Source organism: Oryctolagus cuniculus, chromosome 18 (assembly GCF_964237555.1).
Source record: "Oryctolagus cuniculus chromosome 18, mOryCun1.1, whole genome shotgun sequence".
Lineage (NCBI taxonomy): Eukaryota > Metazoa > Chordata > Mammalia > Lagomorpha > Leporidae > Oryctolagus > Oryctolagus cuniculus.
Window position 1 is genome coordinate 57,396,382 of NC_091449.1, and position 20,547 is coordinate 57,416,928.

Genomic DNA, 20,547 nt, shown 5'->3' on the forward strand with positions numbered 1-20,547 from the left:
GATCGGCGCAGCTTCGGCCTTTGTCGCCATTTAGGGAGTAAACCAGTGGATGGAAGACCTCTCTCTCTGCCTCTGCCTCTCTGTAACTCTTTCAAACAAATAAATAAATCTAAAAAATAAAAAACCTTCCCACAACTATGAAGTTTCAAGTACATCAAGATTCCAAGCTTTCGGAAACTTCCCTTAATTTGTTGAAAAGCATCAGAATATTAAGGAGGACCTGAACCTAAATGATACCATCTGAAGTATCAAGAGTCAACTCAATGATGGGAATTACAAGTTCAGGGTTAAACAGGAAATAAAGACCATGGGTTATAAGAACTAATCCCTCCCCCTCACATATACAATTTACAATGGGTAAAACCAACTGAAAGGAACAGAGCAATGACATTTCTTGAGTGAACTAATTATGAAAGTGAACGACTACTGTGTTATTACTAATTTAGCTGCTGTGTGTGGCAGGCAAGGAGACAAAGAAAGAGAATACAAGAGAAAGGGTAAGAATCAGGGGCCCTGGCTCTGGAACTTACCCGCTCCTTGTAGTAGAAGGAGCTGATGGAGACCTGCTCTTTCTCACTGCGAGTGGGGCTCCCACTGTACAACCGGAGGTTCCCAGGAGCCTCTGTGCGGATCTTCATTGGTGCAATCAAGCCGGTGTGATAAGCAGACAAGGCCGAGAGAGATCTGTAGTTGAAAGTGAGAATTAGCCACACAGGCTGCAGACCTCATTATTTCTAAGTAGTGCTATTCTTAGCACTTGATGAAACCATGAGGAAAAGATGGACAAAATAGAAATGCCAAAAAAAGAACCAAATAAAACTTTCCAAACTGAAAACTGCTTTATCTGCAGAAGCACAGAATGGCTCTATGATTATATACACAGAGCATCCAAGGGAACATACAAACTACTAGAACTACTAAGAGAATTTAGATACAAAGTCTATCTATAAAAACCTATTGTACTCATATTTTTAATGATTAGAAGCAAATATTTAGGAAATTGGCATCTTTAAAATCCCATTTATAATAGTATCAAAACACATCAAGGGGCCAGTGTTGTGGTGCATGGGTTAAACTGCTACTTGCTATACTGGCATCAAATACTGGGAACCCACTTTGAGTCCCAGCTGCTCTGCTTCTGATCCAGTTCCATTCTAATGTATGTGAAAAAGGAGTGGAGAATGGCTCAAGTAGTTGGGCCCCTGCCACCTAATGAGGGACCCAGATGGAGTTCTGGGTTCTTGGCTTCAGCCTGGCCCAGCCCTAGCTGTTGTGGCCATTTGGGGAGTGAACCAGCAGATCTCTCTCTCATTCTCTCTGTCACTCTGCCATTCAAGTGAATAAATAAGTCAATATTTTTTAAAACCATATCAAATACCCAGCTATCAATTTTTTTTAAGATTTTATTTATTTTATTTGAGAGGTAGAGATATAGACAGTGAGAGGGAGAGACACAGAGAAATGTCTTCCTTCAGTTGGTTCACTCTCCAAATGGCCACAATGGCTGGAGCTGCGCTAATCGAAGTAAGGAGCCAGGTGCTTCTTCCCGGTCTCCCACGTGAGTGCAGGGGCCCAAGGACCTGGGCCATCTTTCACTGCTTTTCCAGGCCATAGCAGAGAGCTGGATCTCTGGAGCAGCCGGGACTAGAACTGGCCTATATGGGATGCTGGCACAGCAGTCGTAGGATTAACCTACTGCACCATGGCACCAGCCCCCCAGCTATAAACTTAATGTGAAAAATGTATACTGAAAATACAAAATATTGCTAAAAGAAATTTTAAAAAGACACAGTGAGGGCAATATTTGGCTTAGCAGTTGAGATACCCATGTCACTTTCTGGAGAGCCTACTTCTGAGTCCTGGTTCTGGCTCCCGATTCCAGCTCCTGCCAATACAACCTTGGGAGGCACTGGTGATGGCTCAAGTAGTTGGGTTCCTCCTACCTATATGGGAGATCAGGACTGAATTCCCGGTTCCTGGCTTCAGTCTGGCCTAGCCCCAGTTGTACCGGGAGAGTGAGATGATAGATGGGAGCTCTCTCTGTCTCTCAAATAAATAAATTAAAGAAGACAGACAAAAATGGAGACACAGAATTAGTAGATTTCATAATATCAAGATGTCAGTTTGGGATAAGCACTTGGAGCAGTCATTAAGGTGCTGCTTGGAATGCGTGCAGCCCATATCCAAGCACCTAGTTTAAGCCCTGGCTTCTTTGCTTCTGATACAGATTTCTGCTAATGCACACCCTGGAAGGCAGTGGACTGATGTCTCAAGTTCTTGCGTCCTTGCCAACCACGTGGGAGATCCACATGGAGCTCTAGGCTCCTGACTTCGGCAAGGCTCAGCCCTGGCTGTTGGAGGCATTTGGAGAGTGAATCAGTGGACAGATCTTTCTTTTTTCTCTCTCTCCCTCTGCCTTTCAAATAAAAAGAAGAAAGAAAAATACTTTAATTTTCTCCAAATTGATCTATAGATTCAACACAATTCTAATCAAAATATGAGCAGGGATTTTTGTAGAAACAAGTAAGCTGAGTTCATAACTACAGAAATGCAAAAAGATCTAGAATAGCCAACAACATAAAACTAAACACAATAAAGTTGGAGGACTTATGCTAACAGATTTGAAGACTTGCTACATAAAGCTACATTGTAAGTGCAGTGTTGGCATAAACAGAGACAAATAGATTTAAGGAAAAAAATACAGAATCTAGAGACCACAGATATGTAGTCAACTGATTTTCACCAAAGTCATTATTACAAATTCAAGGAAGAAAGGAAATCTCATGAATGGGGCTAGAACAACTGTCAATCCCACTGAAGAAAACAAACTTTTACGTTCTCTCACATCAAGCAAACACAAAAATTAATCTGAGGTAGATCAGATCTTACGTAGGGAATTTAAAATGCTTTAAAACAAAAACACACTGGGTTTTTATTTGACCTTGGGGCAGGCAAAGGTTTTTTTAAAACAGAATACAAAAGTCACTAACCATAATATTAAAAAGTGATAAAATGTACATCATCAAAATTGAAAACTGTCATTCACCAAAAATCATTAGAAGGGAAAAAGAAAAACGAGAAAATCAATAATATATGCCAACACAAGCAAAATCAGTAACTGCCACAAATAAGAAATCGTCCTAAAAACGTGCAAGACTTGAACAGACACGTCACAAGAAAAGATACCCAAATGGTCAATATGCACACAAAATCTCCTCAGCATCAGAGTCACCACCAGAGAGGTAAAGTAAAACCACCATGAGGGGCCGTCACACTCCCACCTCAACAACTTTTGGAGAGAACTGGGACCAGCATGAGAGAGCAAAACGGCACAACCAGTGCACACACACCTTTTGGCAACTTCTGATAAAATTAAACATGTTCCTTACACTATTGACTTGGAAATTCTTTATTTTTTTTTTTTAGATTTATTTTTTATTTATTTGAAAGGCAGAGTTACAGAGAGAGGAATGGGGGGGGGGGGGTTGGAGGGAGAGAGAGAGAGAGAGAGAATTCCCCCATCTGCTGGTTCACTCTCCAAATGGCCACAATGACCGGGGCTGGACCAGGCTGTGGATTCGGAGCCAAAGGCTTCTTCTGGGTCTCCCATGTGTGTGCAGGGTCCCATGCACTTGGGCCATCTTTTGTTGCTTTCCTAGGCACATTAGCAGGGAGCTGGATTCTAAGTAGAGCAGCCAGGTCTTGAATCGTTGCCCATGGGATGCGGGCATTGCAAGACAGAGGCTTAACCTGGTACACCACAATGCCAGTCCCTTGACCTGGCTCTTCTACTTCTTCAGTAGAAAATTTAATATTTCCTTGAGGCTGGCCCTGTGGCACAGCAGGTTAATGCCATGGCCTGAAGTGCTGGCACCCCATATGGACACTGGTTCAAGACCCGGCTGCTCCACTTCTAATCCAGCTCTCTGCTGTGGCCTGGGAAAGCAGTAGAAGATGGCCCAAGTCTTTGGGTCCCTGCATCCACGTGGGAGACCCGGAAGAAGCTCCTGGCTCCTGACTTTGGCCAATTGGGGAGTGAACCAGCAGATGGAAGACCTCTCTCTCTCTGCTTCTCCTCTCTCTGTAACTCTGACTTTCAAGTAAATAAATAAATCTTTAAAAATAAAAAGAAAATTTAATATTTCCACAAAAAACTTTGATGCCTAGGTTTATTAGACTCAAAATGGAAGCAACCCAAATATACCATCAATAGGAGAATAAACAAAGTTTGCTACACTCCTATAATGCAACTACTGATACACACAGCAATGTGGCTCAATTTCACTAACATTAAGTTAAACAAATTAAGCCAGACACAAAACAGTTCATTCTGCATGATTCTATTTCAATAAAGTTCAAGAACAGGCAAAGTTAAACTATGACAGAAGTCAGTTTCCTCTGGGCAGTGAAGGGCTAGGGAAAGGGACCATGAACTCTGAGCGGTGAGGGTAAAGCTCCGTATCTTGATCTGAGTACTGGTCATCAAGCTGTATACTTCAGATTTGTGTCTTGTAAATTACACCTCAATAAAGTACTGTTGGGTGAAAAACGTTCCTATTAGAACATCTGACCCAAAGTTCAGCTACAGATATTTCACCGTTTCCCTGTAAGAGTAGGCTGCTGTTTTCCAGTTCAGCCTTTCTAATAAGGAACCTGGTGTAATGCAGAGGTACTTAACCCTTACTTCTCCTAGGGCCAACGGCTCAGCTGCCTGGGCTGTGGCAGAGCCTGGCAGTCACCCAGCCTAGCTAGTGGTCACTGTCTGCTCGCAACACCGCACTCAGTTCTTTTTCTCTCTTGTTACCTCAGCTATTCCTTCTTGGCTCTGCTAAGGATACCGTATCCAAGACAGGAAGGCGACTGTGGCAGGAAGGGTTACCAAGGGGTTCTGATCATCCTACTGCAGAACCAGAAGTTTACTACATAATCTCTAAGCTGAAAATCGCGGTGGCCACAACAGGAAACACAGTTCGAGCGTTCCTCAGTGCCAAGCAGTGGTCTCAGCGCTAGCTCATGTAACCTCCCCAGCAACTAAAGGAGGTCGTGCTTTCCAGGTCCCGTGTTACTGCGGAAGCCACTAACAGTTTAGACAACGTGTCCACATTCATGGAGCATCAGGGTCAAAAGAGGAACCTGGAGAGCTTGGCTCTGAAGTCCACATTCCTATCTGCTGCATCAGACAGACAGGAAAGCAGTGAAGACTAGACAGAACCACGTTCCGCTGTTAACAGTCACACTCCTGGCACACGGAGAAAGAAAGGAAAGGCTTGCACTTTTTAATTTAAAACTCTCACTGTCTGAGATTTTCAAACACGCGACTCATGTAACTTTTAAAAACTATACTTTTTTTTTGGCTAGAAGTGGCATATTAGTGTTGTGAGACTATACAAGATCTTTTGTTATTTTTCCAGCTTTATTTAATGTTGATTAATCAAGTGACATAAAGTGATAATGCAGAATATTTAGCAATTGGGGAAAACCACATTCAAAAAGAATTTGTTTTGCTTTGCCGATAGCTTTTACAAAACTACTCCTTCTAATGGTTTAGGAGTAAATAATTTGACACAGAAATCTCAGCTTTTATATAATTTAACGAATCTTGATCTTTCTTGAACACATCTTATCATGGGAGCTGACGGAGGACTAAAACAAATTTTCCAAAGACTAACCTGGGAGTGCTTTCCAGGTTTCTGTCCACTCATGAATGTGAATGCCTACTGCAACCCCAGACTCACCTAGGAGTAGGTTCTGTCGGCGACACTGCTCGATGCATTGTCATGGGCCTTGTAAAATACACCAGATAACCTGAAAAAGCAGACAGCACATGCGCCCCTCAGTACCAAGAAACTAGGTGTCGGAAATTCCAGGGCAGAATCTGTTAGTCATATTCTGGAAGGATAAGACTCATTTCACAAGCCGTGAAGACGCACGGTGTCAGAGATCCTTAACAGGATCAAAGGCCAGAACCTCCAGGAAGTGGGAGGGAGATGCAAGCGGGTGGATAAAGCCTCCACAGATACTTTGTGTTATCACCACTGGGGGATCTGTTCTTTGTTAATGATCAGGGTTCTGAGTAAAGACTAAAATCCAAGTTCATCCAAGAATGATAAAACTAAGCCTCAGTTCTAGTGAAAATCCTTAGAATATGTCCATGGACATCTCTGGCATCAGATCACAGTAATACTACGGAAATAAGAACAACGAGAAATTTTCTGATGAAGATGCTTACATAGGATGTGTGACGTTCTTGGCTGTTCTCTCTCAAAATCTAGAATCAGAGAATAATAAAGAAACCAACCTGCTCCACAGAACCTGGCCCCAGATGTCCTAGGAAAGGGAATATTGGCATCCTGGTAGGAGCCGTAGGCAGTGGTGACCCTTGCAAACGTCGGTAAGGGTGGTGTGACAGAGTTTGGGAGTGCAAATGGGTTGCTAGAAGCGCTGTCTTCTTGGTTCTGAAATTTTTAAAAACCACAACTTGTTTTAACCCATTATGTCTCAAGTCCCACCTACAACACCTATAAAGACTTAAACTGAACAAAATATATACCACTCATGGTAACTTTGAAATAAATATGTCATTGACTTATTCACAGAATTGAATAATTGGGACTTAATGGGTTAAAACTGAATGACAAAAGAAGAACACACTGTAACAAAATCAGGGAGCCCAGGATTTAAGGGGGAAAGAAATGAAACAAAACATCAAAGCATAGGTTGGTACAAGAATTTCATGTTTCCCACCACAAAAGACTCGAGGCAGGAGACCAACTGGCGCAGGCAGGGCTCCAAACAGCTCTGGTTGCGTTTCACTTTTTGCAGGGAAGTGTCCTTCAGGATCTAGAAAAGGCCCAAAGCAGAGTCAAGAAGAGCACCACTTCTCCTGCCTGCCTTGATTCTTCAAAGTGGTCAGAAGCAATGGTGACACAGAGAGATGCATAGTTCAGTCTAAAACCCCCAACACAGCACAGCACCTCCTATCCTCTGTGGAGGGTCACTGAGAAAGAATCAGACCTGAGTTTACTAAAACAGCCATTTCCTTAGTCAAGGCACACATATTGGTGAGATCTCAAACACCTTGTACAAAAAAAATGTTTAAAATATTTCAATGACTGTATATTGATACGTTGACATGACAGTATTTTGGATGCACTGGATTAAATTAAAACATTACTGAAGTTAATTTGTGTTCTTTTAAACATTTTTTTAGTGTGGCTATAAAAAATCTAAAATTAAGGGCTGGCGCTGTGGCACAGTGGGTTAAAAGCCCTAGCCTGCAGTGCCGGCATCCCATATGAGTGCTGGTTCAGGTCCTGACTGCTCCACTTCCAATCCAGCTTCTTGCTAATGCGCCAGGAAAAGCAGTGGAGGATGGCCCAAATGCTTGGGCCCTTGCACCCACGTGGGAGACCCAGAAGAAGCTCTTGGCTTTGGATCAGCTCAGCTTCAGCCACTGTAGTCATTTGGGGAGTGAATCAGCAATGGAAGACCGCTCTCTCTTGCTCTGTCCCTACCTCTCTCTATAACTCTGTATTTCAAATAAAACAAGTCTTTAAAAAATTTTGAAATTATATGTGGCCTACATTATATTTCTATTGGGCAGCACTGAATTAGACCTCTAAAATCACTTCCTATTCCTACTGTTTTATGCCAACAAATCTTTTTTACATGTCCAAACTAGACAATGAAATATTCAGATTCCAAGTTTTGAACAAACACCACAAAACCTGAGTAACTGGCATTTCAGAGTGCCTTTAACCACTTGAGAAATATGCCCCCAACATGACAGGACAATCAAGTGCGCGTGATTTGAACCCAGTAAAGGATGAATGACATGCAGGTCAGCTTGGGTTTGTCAGGACATTTTAGTTCCTTCACTAGTGACACTGCTCAAACTGAAATAAAAGTGTCATCACCTAGCTCGGGGCTTTTTTATGGAGGTGCTGCCCACTTAGCTCTACATAAACTGACACTTCAAGTTTCTAAAACCTGCATGGTTAAAAACCAGATGCCAGGCTCGGCCATACCACCCAGACACCTCAGCTGTGCAGCTGGCCAGCCGGCCAACACATCTTCATTATTGTTTCCATGTGAATGAAATTATACTGCAGCATTCTTAACCTGGGACTAAAATGAATGACAAGTACAGCAGCTACATTGCTGACACTCCAGTGTAAAGGAATGGATGCCTTTCATTCAACTTTACTGCACAGTGGAGACACTGATACCCGTGAGCAGAGCCCTTCTCTTACACCAGCAAGGAGAATCTGGGAACCTGGATACTCACCTTGAGCAGCTTCGCTTTCATGGTGGATGTGATGGTTGTGGGGTTGATGAACTGGAAGGAAGGTGCAGCATTGTTTGGGTACTGCGCAGGGAACTTCACTAGCATCTTCACTCGATGGTTGCTACAGTGCACAGACACTGTGCAGCTCCTATCCGCCGCGTCCATCTGCAAGAGACAGCCCACAACTGCTATCGAGACAAACCACAAAGGGTCTTTAAAGCCACAAGGATCTAAATCAGCTGACTGAATGCTGTGTGTCCTTGGTAACTGAGTCAGAGAGACAAGAGGGTCTAGAAGGTCAAATGGTTTTGGAAGACAATTTATTTTTTAAAATTTATTTATTTTATTTGAAATGCAGAGTTACAGAGAGAGAGGGAGGGGGAGAGAGAGACAGAGAGAGAGAAAGATCTTCCATCTGCTGGTTCACTCCTTAACAATCCCAATGGCTGGGGTGGGGCCAGGCTGAAGCCAGGAGCTTCATCCAGGTCTCCTATGTGGGTGTGGGGAGCCAAGCACTTGAGCCATCCTCTACTGCATTCCCCAGGTGCATTAGCAGGGAGCTAGATTGGAAGTGGAGCAGTCAGGACTCAAACCAGTACCCATATGGGATGCTGGTGTTACAGGTGGGGGCTTAACCCACTACTCCAAAACACTGGCCCGACAATTCGTTTTCAAAACATATTTTTAAATTTTAGTAACGATTCAGTAAGTTGAAAGTATTCTGACTTTAAAAGTTTCATCCCAAAGCTGTGAGGTGGACTAAGATGAAGTTAAATAGTCTGACTCTGACTCAGTTTAAAAAGTACTGCTGGGAAAACCTATAGAGACAGGAAAGAGTGGTAGTTGTCAGGGCCTTGTGGGAGGAGGAATGGGGAGTGACTGCTAATGTGAACAAGGTTCATGTGGACAATGATGAACTGTTTTGGAATTACACATGAGGATGGTTATATAACACTAAACTGTACACTTTAAAAAGGTGAAACCTATGGCATGTGAATTATATCTCAAGAATTTTTTTTTTTTTTTTTTTTTTTTTTTTTTTTTTTTGACAGGCAGAGTGGACAGTGAGAGAGAGAGACAGAAAGAAAGATCTTCCTTTGCCATTGGTTCACCCTCCAGTGGCTGCTGCGGCAGGCGCGCTGCGGCTGGCGCACCGCGCTGATCCGATGGCAGGAGCCAGGTACTTCTCCGGGTCTCCCATGGGGTGCAGGGCCCAAGCACTTGGGCCATCCTCCACTGCACTCCCTGGCCACAGCAGAGAGCTGGCTTGGAAGAGGGGCAACCGGGACGGAATCCGGTGCCCTGACCGGGACTAGAACCCGGTGTGCCGGCGCTGCAAGGCGGAGGATTAGCCTAGTGAGCCGCGGCGCCGGCCCATATCTCAAGAATTTTTAAGGGGCTGGCAATGTGGTGCAGCAGGTTGAGCTGCCAACTTTGATGCCAGCATCCTAAATGGGCACTAGTTGGAGTCCCAGCTGCTCTGTTTCCAATCCAGATCTCTGCTAAAGCACCCGGGAAAGTAGTGGAAGATGGTGCAAGTGTTTGGGGACCCTGCACCTACAAAGGAGATCAGGATGAAGCTCTTGGCTTTGGCCTGGCCGTTGTGGCCATTTGGGGAGTGAACAAGTAGATGCAAAATCTCTCTCTCTCTCTCTCTCTCTCTCTCTCTTTCCTCCCTCTCTGTAACTCTGCCTTTCAAATAAATTAATTAAAAAATTTTAATAAGTACTAGGGAAAAGAATCAAAATCCCTTTCTTAAACTAGATCACTAGGTAACCACTCTGTTCTCAATTGAATCTAAAAGAACATAAACTGAGTTGACAGAGACCCATTTAATCAAAGATTCTTCAGATTTTTCTGACTGCTTGTGCTGCAAACTAGAGAAGACAGCTGCAGTACAGGGAAAAAGAGTCACACACATGGGACATCTGGAGACTTGGGTTAGTATTATTTTTCGCACTAAACAGCTGCTGGCCTTAGACAAGTCACTTCATCTCCTGGCATCTTGGTTTTCTCATCTGCTAAGCAGGGATAAAACCACTCGTTACAGAGTTGCTTAAAGGCCAAGCGACATAACTATGTAACAGCACACATCTCTGCCCATAATTAACTGAATCTGCATAAAAGTAAAACTAATCAAGCTTTGAAATTCTTTCCTGGAGCCAGACTCAATTTCCTAAAGTAAAGAACTTTGATATCTGCCTACCAAGAAGAGAGACTGTTCCATGTGCTAAGTGCACAGAGGTTTTGGCTACTTATTCAGATTCTAACTCACAAAGGAGATGACCAGCTTGTAAGGGAAGAGGGCACAGCACAGAAGGCTTGGGGAGTCAGGAGGTACGGCTTCCCAAGTCAGCCCTGCCATTCGAACTTGCCCAGCAATGCCTGTCTCTTACTTCGCGTTCCCAGATTTAAGTACCTGCATAAATGGTAAAATGAAATATTGGGGCATCTACAAAGGTGCTAAGGCTCATGAGCACTGGTTTATCTCTTGGTTCATCTTGGGAGGAAAGAAAGGATTAGGAAAAATGTCTGGTTTGTGGCAATACCTACTTCTTTAGAAAAACCTAGGAATTAAAAAAGCAAGCAAAGCTAGCCAAAAATCACAGCGGAAACAGCCTTCTCCCAGGAGCTGCCGTCAGCAAGCCTGAGATGCAGTCCTTCCAGGTCCTGGGTACCTCCACATTCACGTTCCGGATCTGCACATTGATCAGGGAGAACTCCTGCTGCAGGGTCTGGGGCAGGCCCAACTGCTCTGATTTCCTTTCTTCCAAGACACTGCTAGGGGGATCTTCCTTTAGGGCTACAAGGAGAGAGAAGTTCAGTGTTGGGAAATAGTTTTGAAAACGAAGAGAACAGTTCTCAGATATCTGCTAAAACTCTGAAACGCACGGAGCGGCACCTCACAAACTACCTTCTTCCTCCCCATGGCTTGAGGTGTGCTGCTGATCTGCATCTTGAGCGTGCAAAGTCTTCTCCGGCTCCGGCAGAAGAGAAATGCTCTCAATGAACTCATCAACGCCATCCAATATGTCATTTGCACAAAGCTGCAACAAAGGGGAGAACAAGCAGAGCTAGAGAAGCCAGTGGAAAGCATCATCGGTTCCGGCTGGAGCATTTTGACTTAAAAATAGCAATCACAGGGATCGAGATGTGTCAGCCAACAACTGACACAATCAAAACAGACTTTTACCCATCACCAGATCTCCCTCGTTAAATATAGAGTATAATAGACTCAATTATTTCACCCTGGAAATTTTCATTATGTAAGGACTTTATGCAAGCCTCAGGAAAAAAATCAAAGTTTTAATGGAGTTAATCAGCTAATGTAAGAGCAAATCTAACCTAACCTCAGAGCATTAGGGGCAAATGGTACTTTTTGCAGAAAGTAGACTGAAAACGCAATAAGATGATGAGCCTTGACCAAAATGCTCAAGTGTGACTTCATATTAAATATTCTTGGCATTTTATCACCATTCTGTGCAAAGCAGTGTGATGCACTGTGGAAGGATACAATACAAATGCATGAACTTAGAAATTTTTGCAACAAAATAAACTTATTTCTCACTTCCATGTTTCCACCAACTTTTTGAAATGCCTTTGCACAAAGTGACACGGTTCTCATCATCAAGGAATTTAGTCACTGAATGAGAAGACAGAGCCCCACGGTGAGGCAGGGTAGAACAAGGATCTCAAAAGTAATTCACAGCAGGTACCATTGTGGCTGTTATTAGAAACAGATCATTTATGGGGGGAAAACTGGAGACAGCTTCATACAAGAGGTAGCAGACAGGGCTCTGAATATTTGCCAAGTTCAAGGTTAAGATTCTGAGTCCATTTGTAAAAGAAAGAAGTAAAGCCCACAGGACATATGCTCAGTGTGGTACCCATACTACTTTATATGAGGAGAGGAGAAAAAGAGAAGTTTAGAGGCTCTTTGGCTTTAAAGTGCTAAATACTGAAGCTGGCTCTTAAAGACCCTGAAGCTTCAGCATGGCACACGCAAGCCATTCAGCTAACCGCAAGTCCACCACAATCTCTAACCCCCACAAACCCTGAAGCTTGCATGTTTTGTTTCTCCAGCAGAGCACTGGATACATACCCTCTGCATCTGGGAATCCACCCGCCACATCCTCAAGGTCTGATCCCGGGACCACGTGACCAGCTGGTAGTCTTTGGACCCTAGAAATGACCAATAAGAACCCTAGAAATCCTTCTGCATTCAACAACTATTTTGTTACAAGTTACAATGGAATTAGATTCATTGGTTCATTCATTTATCCATTTAACAAATATTCATTGAGTATTTCCCTTATGCCAGGCACTATTATAGGCACCAGGACTATATCATGAACAAAACAATGTCTTCCTAGATCTCACATTCCAATGGTGGAAATATAGACATAAACATACAATAAAATGTCTGCCAGTAATAAATGGTATAAAAAAGACACAGGATAAGAGGATAGAGACTGATGGGGAGTTATTTTTAGAAAGGACTCCCTAGGGAGGGCACTGTGGCACAGCCGGTTAAACCACTGTCTGGGACATTGGCATCCCATTATGAGCACAGGTTCGAGTTTCAGCTGCCCTACCTCCAATCAATCTCCCTGCTAAAGGGCCTGGGAAAGCAGAAGATGGCCCAAGTATATAGGCCCGGCTACCCACATGGGAGACCAGATGGAGCTCTAGGCTCCTTGCTTTAGCCTGGCTCATTCCTGGCAGTTGAGGCCATTTGGGGAATGAACAAGCAGATGGAAGACCTCTCTCTCTTTCTCTCACTTTGCCTTTGTTTTTAAATAAAGATTTATTTTATTTATTGTTCAGAGCAGTTGCTTTCTTGTTAGGTGTGCCCGGGGATGTAGTAAAACACTAAGGAATGGCTTTTTGGTTGAAGATATGACACAGAGAAGGAACTGATGAGGGAAAAAGCATTAGAGAGAGAGGGAGACAGACAGAGACAGAGACCACCCTAGTCTCCATGTGAGTGACAGGGGCCCAAGCACTTGGGCCATATTCTGCTGCCTTCCCAGGCACACAGGACTGGAAACAGAAGGGAGCCAGCTTTGCAAGCAGCAGCTTAACCCAGTGCAGGGCAATGCCAGCTCCCTGAGCAGAAGCTTAAATGAAGTGAAGTAATAACAGAGAAATTATCAGGTAAAGCGTGATGCTGAGATTTCACGTCATATTAAACTTTCACCTCTACAAATGTTCTTCCTTCTACATGCTCTTGAAGAGCTGGGGATGAATTTTTTATACATATATATTAAATGAATTGTTCTAAATGCACCAGGGCATCTTAGTGCTCAAAAGAATTTTTTTGTAAAATGATGCATCCCTTTATGTAAAATGAATAATCACTTTTAATGTTCTTAATTGACTAAATTGTATTTCACACATTACATCTAGTCAAAGGGAAATTATCCTAAAAAGGTCCAGGGTACTTTATGAAAGATCAGGACATTTCAGGTCAATTATGCAGTATCTAGAGTAACTTTCACGGACATCTTCAGAAAGCAGACAGTTAGAAATTATTTCATCCAATTCCTTTATTTTACAGATACGGAAACTGCAGTAACAGAGAATATGAGCAATGGGGTAACAGGGTGGTAAAAAGAAGGGGGGGGGGAGTAGTTCTTTCCCTCATTAGTTCCTTCTCTGTATCTTTATCTTCAACCAAAAAGCCATTCCTTAGTGTTGCACTACATCCCAGGGCACGCCTGACAAGACAGCAACTGCCTGTTACCACCACTCAGCTTCAAACTCACATCAACAATTTCCTGACTCTCCATGTGGCTTTTTATCAGCTTCCTTGACTTTGAGGAAAAACCGTGCCTCATTATTTTTCAAATTCCACTCCTTCACCTGTGCCTTCCCCCCTTGTCCCACTAATTCCCAAGGGCACCTGCTTTCCCCGGCTCTCTTTATTCCACTTTCTCCTGCCTTCACTCCTGGCCTTTGAGGGCAGCTTTTCCACAGAGCCAGTTCTGCTGTCTCTGTTTACGGTGCCTTATGATCTGGCTCTGGCTTCAATCCACTTCTGTAACCCCCCCCTTTTTTTTTTTTTGACAGGCAGAGTGGACAGTGAGAGAGAGAGACAGAGAGAAAGGTCTTCCTTTGCCGTTGGTTCACCCTCCAATGGCCGCCGCGGCTGGTGCGCTGCGGCTAGCACACCGCGCTGATCTGATGGCAGGAGCCAGGCACTTCTCCGGGTCTCCCATGGGGTGCAGGGCCCAAGCACTTGGGCCATCCTCCACTGCACTCCCTGGCCACAGCAGAGAGCTGGCTTGGAAGAGGGGCAACCGGGACAGAATCCGGCGCCCTGACCGGGACTAGAACCCGGTGTGCCGGCACCGCAAGGCGGAGGATTAGCCTAGTGAGCCACGGCACTGGCCTGGAACCCCTCTTTAAAAAAAAATTATATATTTACTTGAAATTATTTTTTACTTGAAAGTCAGAGTTACACAGAGAGAAGGAGAGGCAGAGAGAGGTCTTCCATCCGCTGGCTCACTCCTCATTTGGCTGCAATGGCCGGAGCTGCACCGATCCAAAGTCAGAAGCCAGGAGCTTTCTCTGGGTCTCCTCCATGGGGTGCAGGCCCAAAACCTTGGGCCATCCTCCACTGCCTTCCCAGGCCACAGCAGAGAGCTGGATGGGAAGTGGAGCAGCCAGGACTCGAACCGGCGCGCACATGGGATGCCGGCACTGCAGGCGGCTGCCCCACCTGCCACGCCACGGCATCGGCCCCTGTAATCCCCCTTTGAATGATCATACAGCTTCCCACTTATTCAAGTAAACAATTTTCTCTTACTCTGCATTTTGATCCTTCAGCAATATGTGAACAACTGATAACCACTTCATCTGAAACATCCTTTTCCCTTGGCCACAACATCCTGATTCTCCTTCTACCTCCTTAAGAGATCTTCTACCACAGCAAAGTCAAAGCAAGAGGAGGACCAATAAAAATTTGCTAAGACAAGCACTGTGGCGTAGCGGGTTAAGCTGCTACTTGGGACGGCCAGCCAGCAGCTGTATCAGAGTGTTGGTCCAAGTTACAGGTAGTCTGCTTCCCATTCAGCTTCCACTAATGCATCTGGGAGGCAACAGATGACGGCCCAGGTGCGTGGATTCCTGCACTCACGTGGGAGACCTGGATGGAGTTCTGGACTCCCAGCTTTGGCCTGGCCCAGCGTAGGCTTTGCAGGCACTTGGGGAGTAAACCAGAAAATCAGAAGATGGACATCTTTTTTTCTCCCTCAATCTCTGCCACTCTGCCTTTCAAATAAATAAATCTCTTTTTAAAACACTGTGGCAGGGCCAGCACTGTGTCATAGTGGGTAAAGCTGCTGCCTGCAGTGCTGGCATCCCATATGGGTACCAGTTTGAGTCCTGGCTGCTCCACTTCCTATCCAATTCTCTGCTGTGGCCTGGGAAAGCAGAAGATGGCCCAAGCCCCTGGGCCCCTGCACCCACATGGGAGACCTGGAAGAAGCTCCTGGCTTCAGATCGGCACAGCCAAGACTCAAACCGGTGCCCCCATGGGCCAATTAGGGAGTGAACCAGTGGATGGAAGACCTCTCTCTCTCTGCCTCTCCTCTCTCTGTGTAACTCTGACTTTCATGTAAAATAAATAAACCTTTAAGAAAAATTTGACAGTGTTTTTTGTGTTTTTGTTTGTTTGTTTTGAAGAGGCTGATGCCCCGCAGGAGCAGGAGCAGCAGGTGCCGGAAGGCAGCGGCCTGGCCTCTGAGCAGCTGGCCTCCAGCTCCTCTCCAGCTCCTCCAGAGTTTTTTTTTTTTTTTAAGACACAGAGTTTACCTCACTGCTTGGACACTCACATCCCATATTAGAGTGCTGATTTGCGTTTGAGTTATTCCACTTCTGACCCAGCTTCCTGCTGATGCATTCTCGGGGGCAACAGATGACAGTTCAAGTGGCTGGGCCTCTGCTACACATCTGGGAGACGCAGATGGAGTTCCAGGTTCCTACCTTCCGACTGTCCGGCCCTGGCCACTGCGGGCATTTGAGGAGTGAACCAGTGAATGGAAGATCTCTCTCCTTCTCTTTTTCTGTCTCTCTGACTTTTAAGTAAACATTTTTAGAAGTATTTTAAATAATTTATTAAGAAGACATGGGAGTAAAAATAAACTACCATTTATTTGTAAGTTGTAGTCAGCCTAGCACTTAAGACACCATGTCCCACATTGAGTACCCAGTTTCTCCTTGGCCCTGGCTCCCGATTCCAGTTTCCTGCTAATGCAGGCCCTGGGAAGCAGCAGTGATGGCTCAAGTAATTGGATCGCTTCCACCTACATGGGAGGCCTGGATTGAGTTTCTGGCTCCCAGCTTCAGCCCCGGGCCAGTCCCAGTTATCGCAGGCACTTGGGGAGTCAATCAGTCAATGGAAGTCCTTTCTCTTTCTCTAAAAACAAGTTACAAAATGTTTAAATAATCTGTAACAACCTTAGGCTCAAAAAAAGGTAAAATATAAAATACACACAAGACAATTTACAAAAGGTTCAAAAACAGGCAAAGTATTTTTAGGGATTCACAAATAGGCACTGAGCCATAAAGGATGAAAACAGACACTGCTGTCCCAAACCTTAGGACAGTGACGCTCTGGGGAAGGGGAACTGTGATAAGGAAGCTGCTGGGGTTTTAGATTGTTCTTTCTTGACCTTGTCAAAGTTACATGATTTTTCACTTGACAACGATTTGTTAAACTGTATATGTTTTACGTAATTTACTAGAAAAAGGATATATATCACAATAAGAAAGTATTTTTAAAAAATCCTATAACTTATACTCAAAATTTTGCTACTGGCTAGGCAGCTCCAATTCACACAACTTATCCCACCAGCTTAAAGATGGGTAGCTAAAAACTTTTTATTTCAACCTATAACTACAGGTCAACTCCTCCCTAACATACCATGGGGAAATTATACCACCTATTTTCTATGGCAAAATGGAAGAGAGAAAGTTCAAAGTCAAAAGCCATATATGCAATTGGTGGGATCAAGACCAGATAGTCACATGTTTCTGGAAGCAGGGGAGATTTTGGAGATAAGAACAGGAAATCTAAGAGGCCTGTGTTGTGGCACAGTGAGTTAAGCCACTGCCTGCCTCAACAGTATCCCATAGAAGCCCAGCTACTCTACTTCTGATCCAGCTCCCTGCTAATGCACCTAGGAAAGCCACAGAAGATGGTCCAGGAGCTTGGGCCCCTGCTACTCATTTGGGAGACCCAGATGAAGTTCCTGGCTTCTGGCTTTGGCTTAGCCATTTGGTGAATGAACCAGTGGTTGGAAAATCTCCGTTTCTCTCACTCTCTATAACTCTTTCTTTTTTCTTTCTTTCTTTTTGACAGGCAGAGTGGACAGTGAGAGAGAGAGACAGAGAGAAAGGTCTTCCTTTTCCGTTGGTTCACCCTCCAATGGCCGCTGCGGTTGGCATGCTGCAGCCGGCGCACTGCGCCGATCCGAAGCCAGGAGCCAGGTGCTTCCTCCTGGTCTCCCATGGGGTACAGGGCCCAAGCACTTGGGCCATCCTCCACCGTACTCCTGGGCCATAGCAGAGAGCTGGCCTGGAAGAGGGGCAACTGGGACAGAACCGGCGCCCTGACCGGGACTAGAACCTGGTGTGCCGGTGCCGCAGGTGGAGGATTAGCCTATTGAACCGCAGCGCCGGCCCCCTATAACTCTGACTTTCAAATAAGTAACTTAATCTTAAGAAATATATGTACATATTATATATATTATGTATATATAATATATATACACATATAGAGAGAGAGAGGAAAAGGAAGGAAGGAAGGAAGGGAGGGAGGGAGGGAGGGAGGGAAGTTAAGAGGATAATCAAAAGTCTCCTCAAAAAATACCCTGGGGCCAGTGTTGTAGCATAGTGGGTAAAGCTGCTGTCTACGACACTAGCATCCCACGTGGGTGCTGGTTCAAGTCCTGGCTGCTTCACTTCTGATCCAACTCCCTGCTAATGCGCCTGGGAAAGCAGCAGCAGATGGCCCAAGTATTAGGCCCCTCTACCTGCTTGGGAGACTCGGATGAAGCTCCTGGCTCCGGCTTGGCCCAATACCAGCCATTGTGGCCATTTGGGGAGTGAAGCAGCAGATGAAAGACCTCTCTCTTTCTCTCTCTCTCTGTATATATCTGTATCTCCATCCTGGAAGAGTTTTGTGAGTGTCACAAATAAGCTGGGATAGAAGAGGACTGCTCTAATCCCAGGACCAGGGGAGACCTTTTCTAGACCCCTGAACAAGTCACATCACTGCACCTGCTTGCCTTTCCTTCTGTAATATGGAAACACCAAGAAGAATACTTCCACTCTGTCAGTGTATAAGATCTCAAGAAAACAGAGGCTGCATCCAAATTTGGATGGTGAGTCAACTGAGAAACTGAGGTGAAATGCTTCTATGGTTCCATTATACTACAACCTTGCAGTAGTGAGGGCTGGCTATACTGAGTTGCAATAACAAACAACCTCTAATCTCAGTGGCTAAATCAAGGGTTTCTTTCTTGCCCTACATCTCCACTTCATCCTTGTGCCAGCAAGGGAGCAGCTCCATCTGGAGTCTTCCCAGTTGCCAGGACAGAGGCAAAGAGAGGAGAGCATGTAACTACCACACATGAGTTCCTAACACTTTAACCCAGGACAGACCACATCACTTCTGCTGCTGATCATGAGCAAATCCAAGTCGTCAAGGGGATGGGAGGTAAAATGCCACTGTATGTTTGTGAAGATAACTGGGGGTACATGTCCTTAGGACTGTCTAGGATCTCCTTCATCAAAAGAATGGCAAGGGGCAAATGTCCTGGCCTTCAGGGGAGAGGGATCCCAGAGTCTTGCAGCCCTAGAAATGATCCACAGCAAGTCTATCAACCCCCTCCTGTACCAGATCCCTTCCTAGCATGAGCCTACTCTGAAAATCAGAGAAGAGGAGGCCAACTGGGGACAAGGAGCAGCAGTTACACACTCCCCTTGCCCACCCACGCTAAGAGGTGCTGGTGCCCTGACTCGCTGGTTCCTAACACCCAGCCCTGTCCTGCATCCTCCTTACTGGACCACAAAGCCAACACCGACTGCTGCTGCTGCCGTCCCACAGAGCTCAGGCGGAACGCCACAGCGGCTCTTCTCCCCAGCTCACCTTCCTTCTGTTTCCTCCACTGGAACTCCAGTACCACATCATCGTGCCCCACAAAGGTATGGACGGGGGTGTTCAAGTCAAACACATTCCACAGGAGAAGGCTGTTTTCTCTCCGCAACTGGGGAACCATCACAGTCACCAATCCATTGCTGAAAGGCTACGGCAAGAAAGGGACACAAAGGTGACTATTTCAAAGAAAATCAACTGAGTCTTGAGTTTCCCAAGTTGGAATTCTTCCTAATAAAAACTAAATTAGAATACGGCAGGCCCCAACCCATCTAGAGAAAATTTTCCCAAATGCCATAAGCCAAACATCGTATCTAGTCTTCTCTCTCTGCCCATGGAAGGACCAGCGGCCAGTGAAATGTAAGGCTGAGCCAATGGCTGCAGAAGAACTTGGAAAATTCTACAAGTGAACAACTGCTTTTTCACAGCCCGGCTGCTCTTCTCCACGAGTTCCCTCTCAAGTTATTGAGTGCTTTTCCAGAAGCAGCATGCAAGGCTGACTGGGAAAAAGCCTAGAGCAGCACACGAGGCCTACGCTTTGTGAATGCACTCGATGCACACCATCCACACGAAGCATCTCCTTCCCACAGCCCCAGCTCCACATCCACCCTCCAAAACAGTCAGCAGCTTCAGGACCGATGTGGTTTCCTCAGTGACACCGCATCTGGAGGTCACTGAGGGGCCCATTTGGTTGGTAACTGGACTCAGTTCTATAAGGAACAAAACCAGTCACCTAAGAGCACGCTTACCTTCAACCGTCCTCCTGGTAGCACTCAGGACTTTTCAGTTTATTTTTTAAAGCAAACATATTATCCCAGGGAAGTATTTTAACTCATAAGAACAGTGTCTGATTTCAGGGCAAGTGATCCCAGATGCAAAAACAACTTAATACCCAAATTATCTTCTTTGCTGTACAATGCCTCAGGGCAACAGCCTAATGCATAAAGGAAGTTTTATGTATGCCTGCACTTGCTTTCAAACTGACATTAAGGAAATATATTATCTCTGATAAGCAGCTACCAATGTGGCCATGGGAAAATTGTTGGAAGGTTAATAAAGACCTACCCCCTATATCTGTAGCATTTTACAATTTATA

The 20,547-nt window shown here is 44.9% G+C and overlaps 1 protein-coding gene across 6 annotated transcripts in view; it reads right to left on the reverse strand.

Moving 5' to 3' along the window:
* Positions 1-20,547, reverse strand: part of WDR59 (WD repeat domain 59) — a 101,249-nt gene that overhangs the window by 31,075 nt on the left and 49,627 nt on the right. For all 6 annotated transcript variants that reach the window (XR_011384093.1, XR_011384092.1, XM_051847282.2 and 3 more), the window contains 9 exons: positions 19,446-19,602; positions 12,390-12,469; positions 11,202-11,334; positions 10,966-11,090; positions 8,288-8,452; positions 6,745-6,840; positions 6,299-6,455; positions 5,736-5,805; positions 531-684 (listed from right to left, as the gene is read on the reverse strand). Coding sequence is in view for 4 of the 6 variants with exons in the window: in XM_051847282.2 (XP_051703242.1) it covers positions 531-684; positions 5,736-5,805; positions 6,299-6,455; positions 6,745-6,840; positions 8,288-8,452; positions 10,966-11,090; positions 11,202-11,334; positions 12,390-12,469; positions 19,446-19,602 (1,137 nt within the window). In the remaining 2 variants the exon portion in view is untranslated. The remainder of the gene's footprint in view (positions 1-530; positions 685-5,735; positions 5,806-6,298; positions 6,456-6,744; positions 6,841-8,287; positions 8,453-10,965; positions 11,091-11,201; positions 11,335-12,389; positions 12,470-19,445; positions 19,603-20,547) is intronic.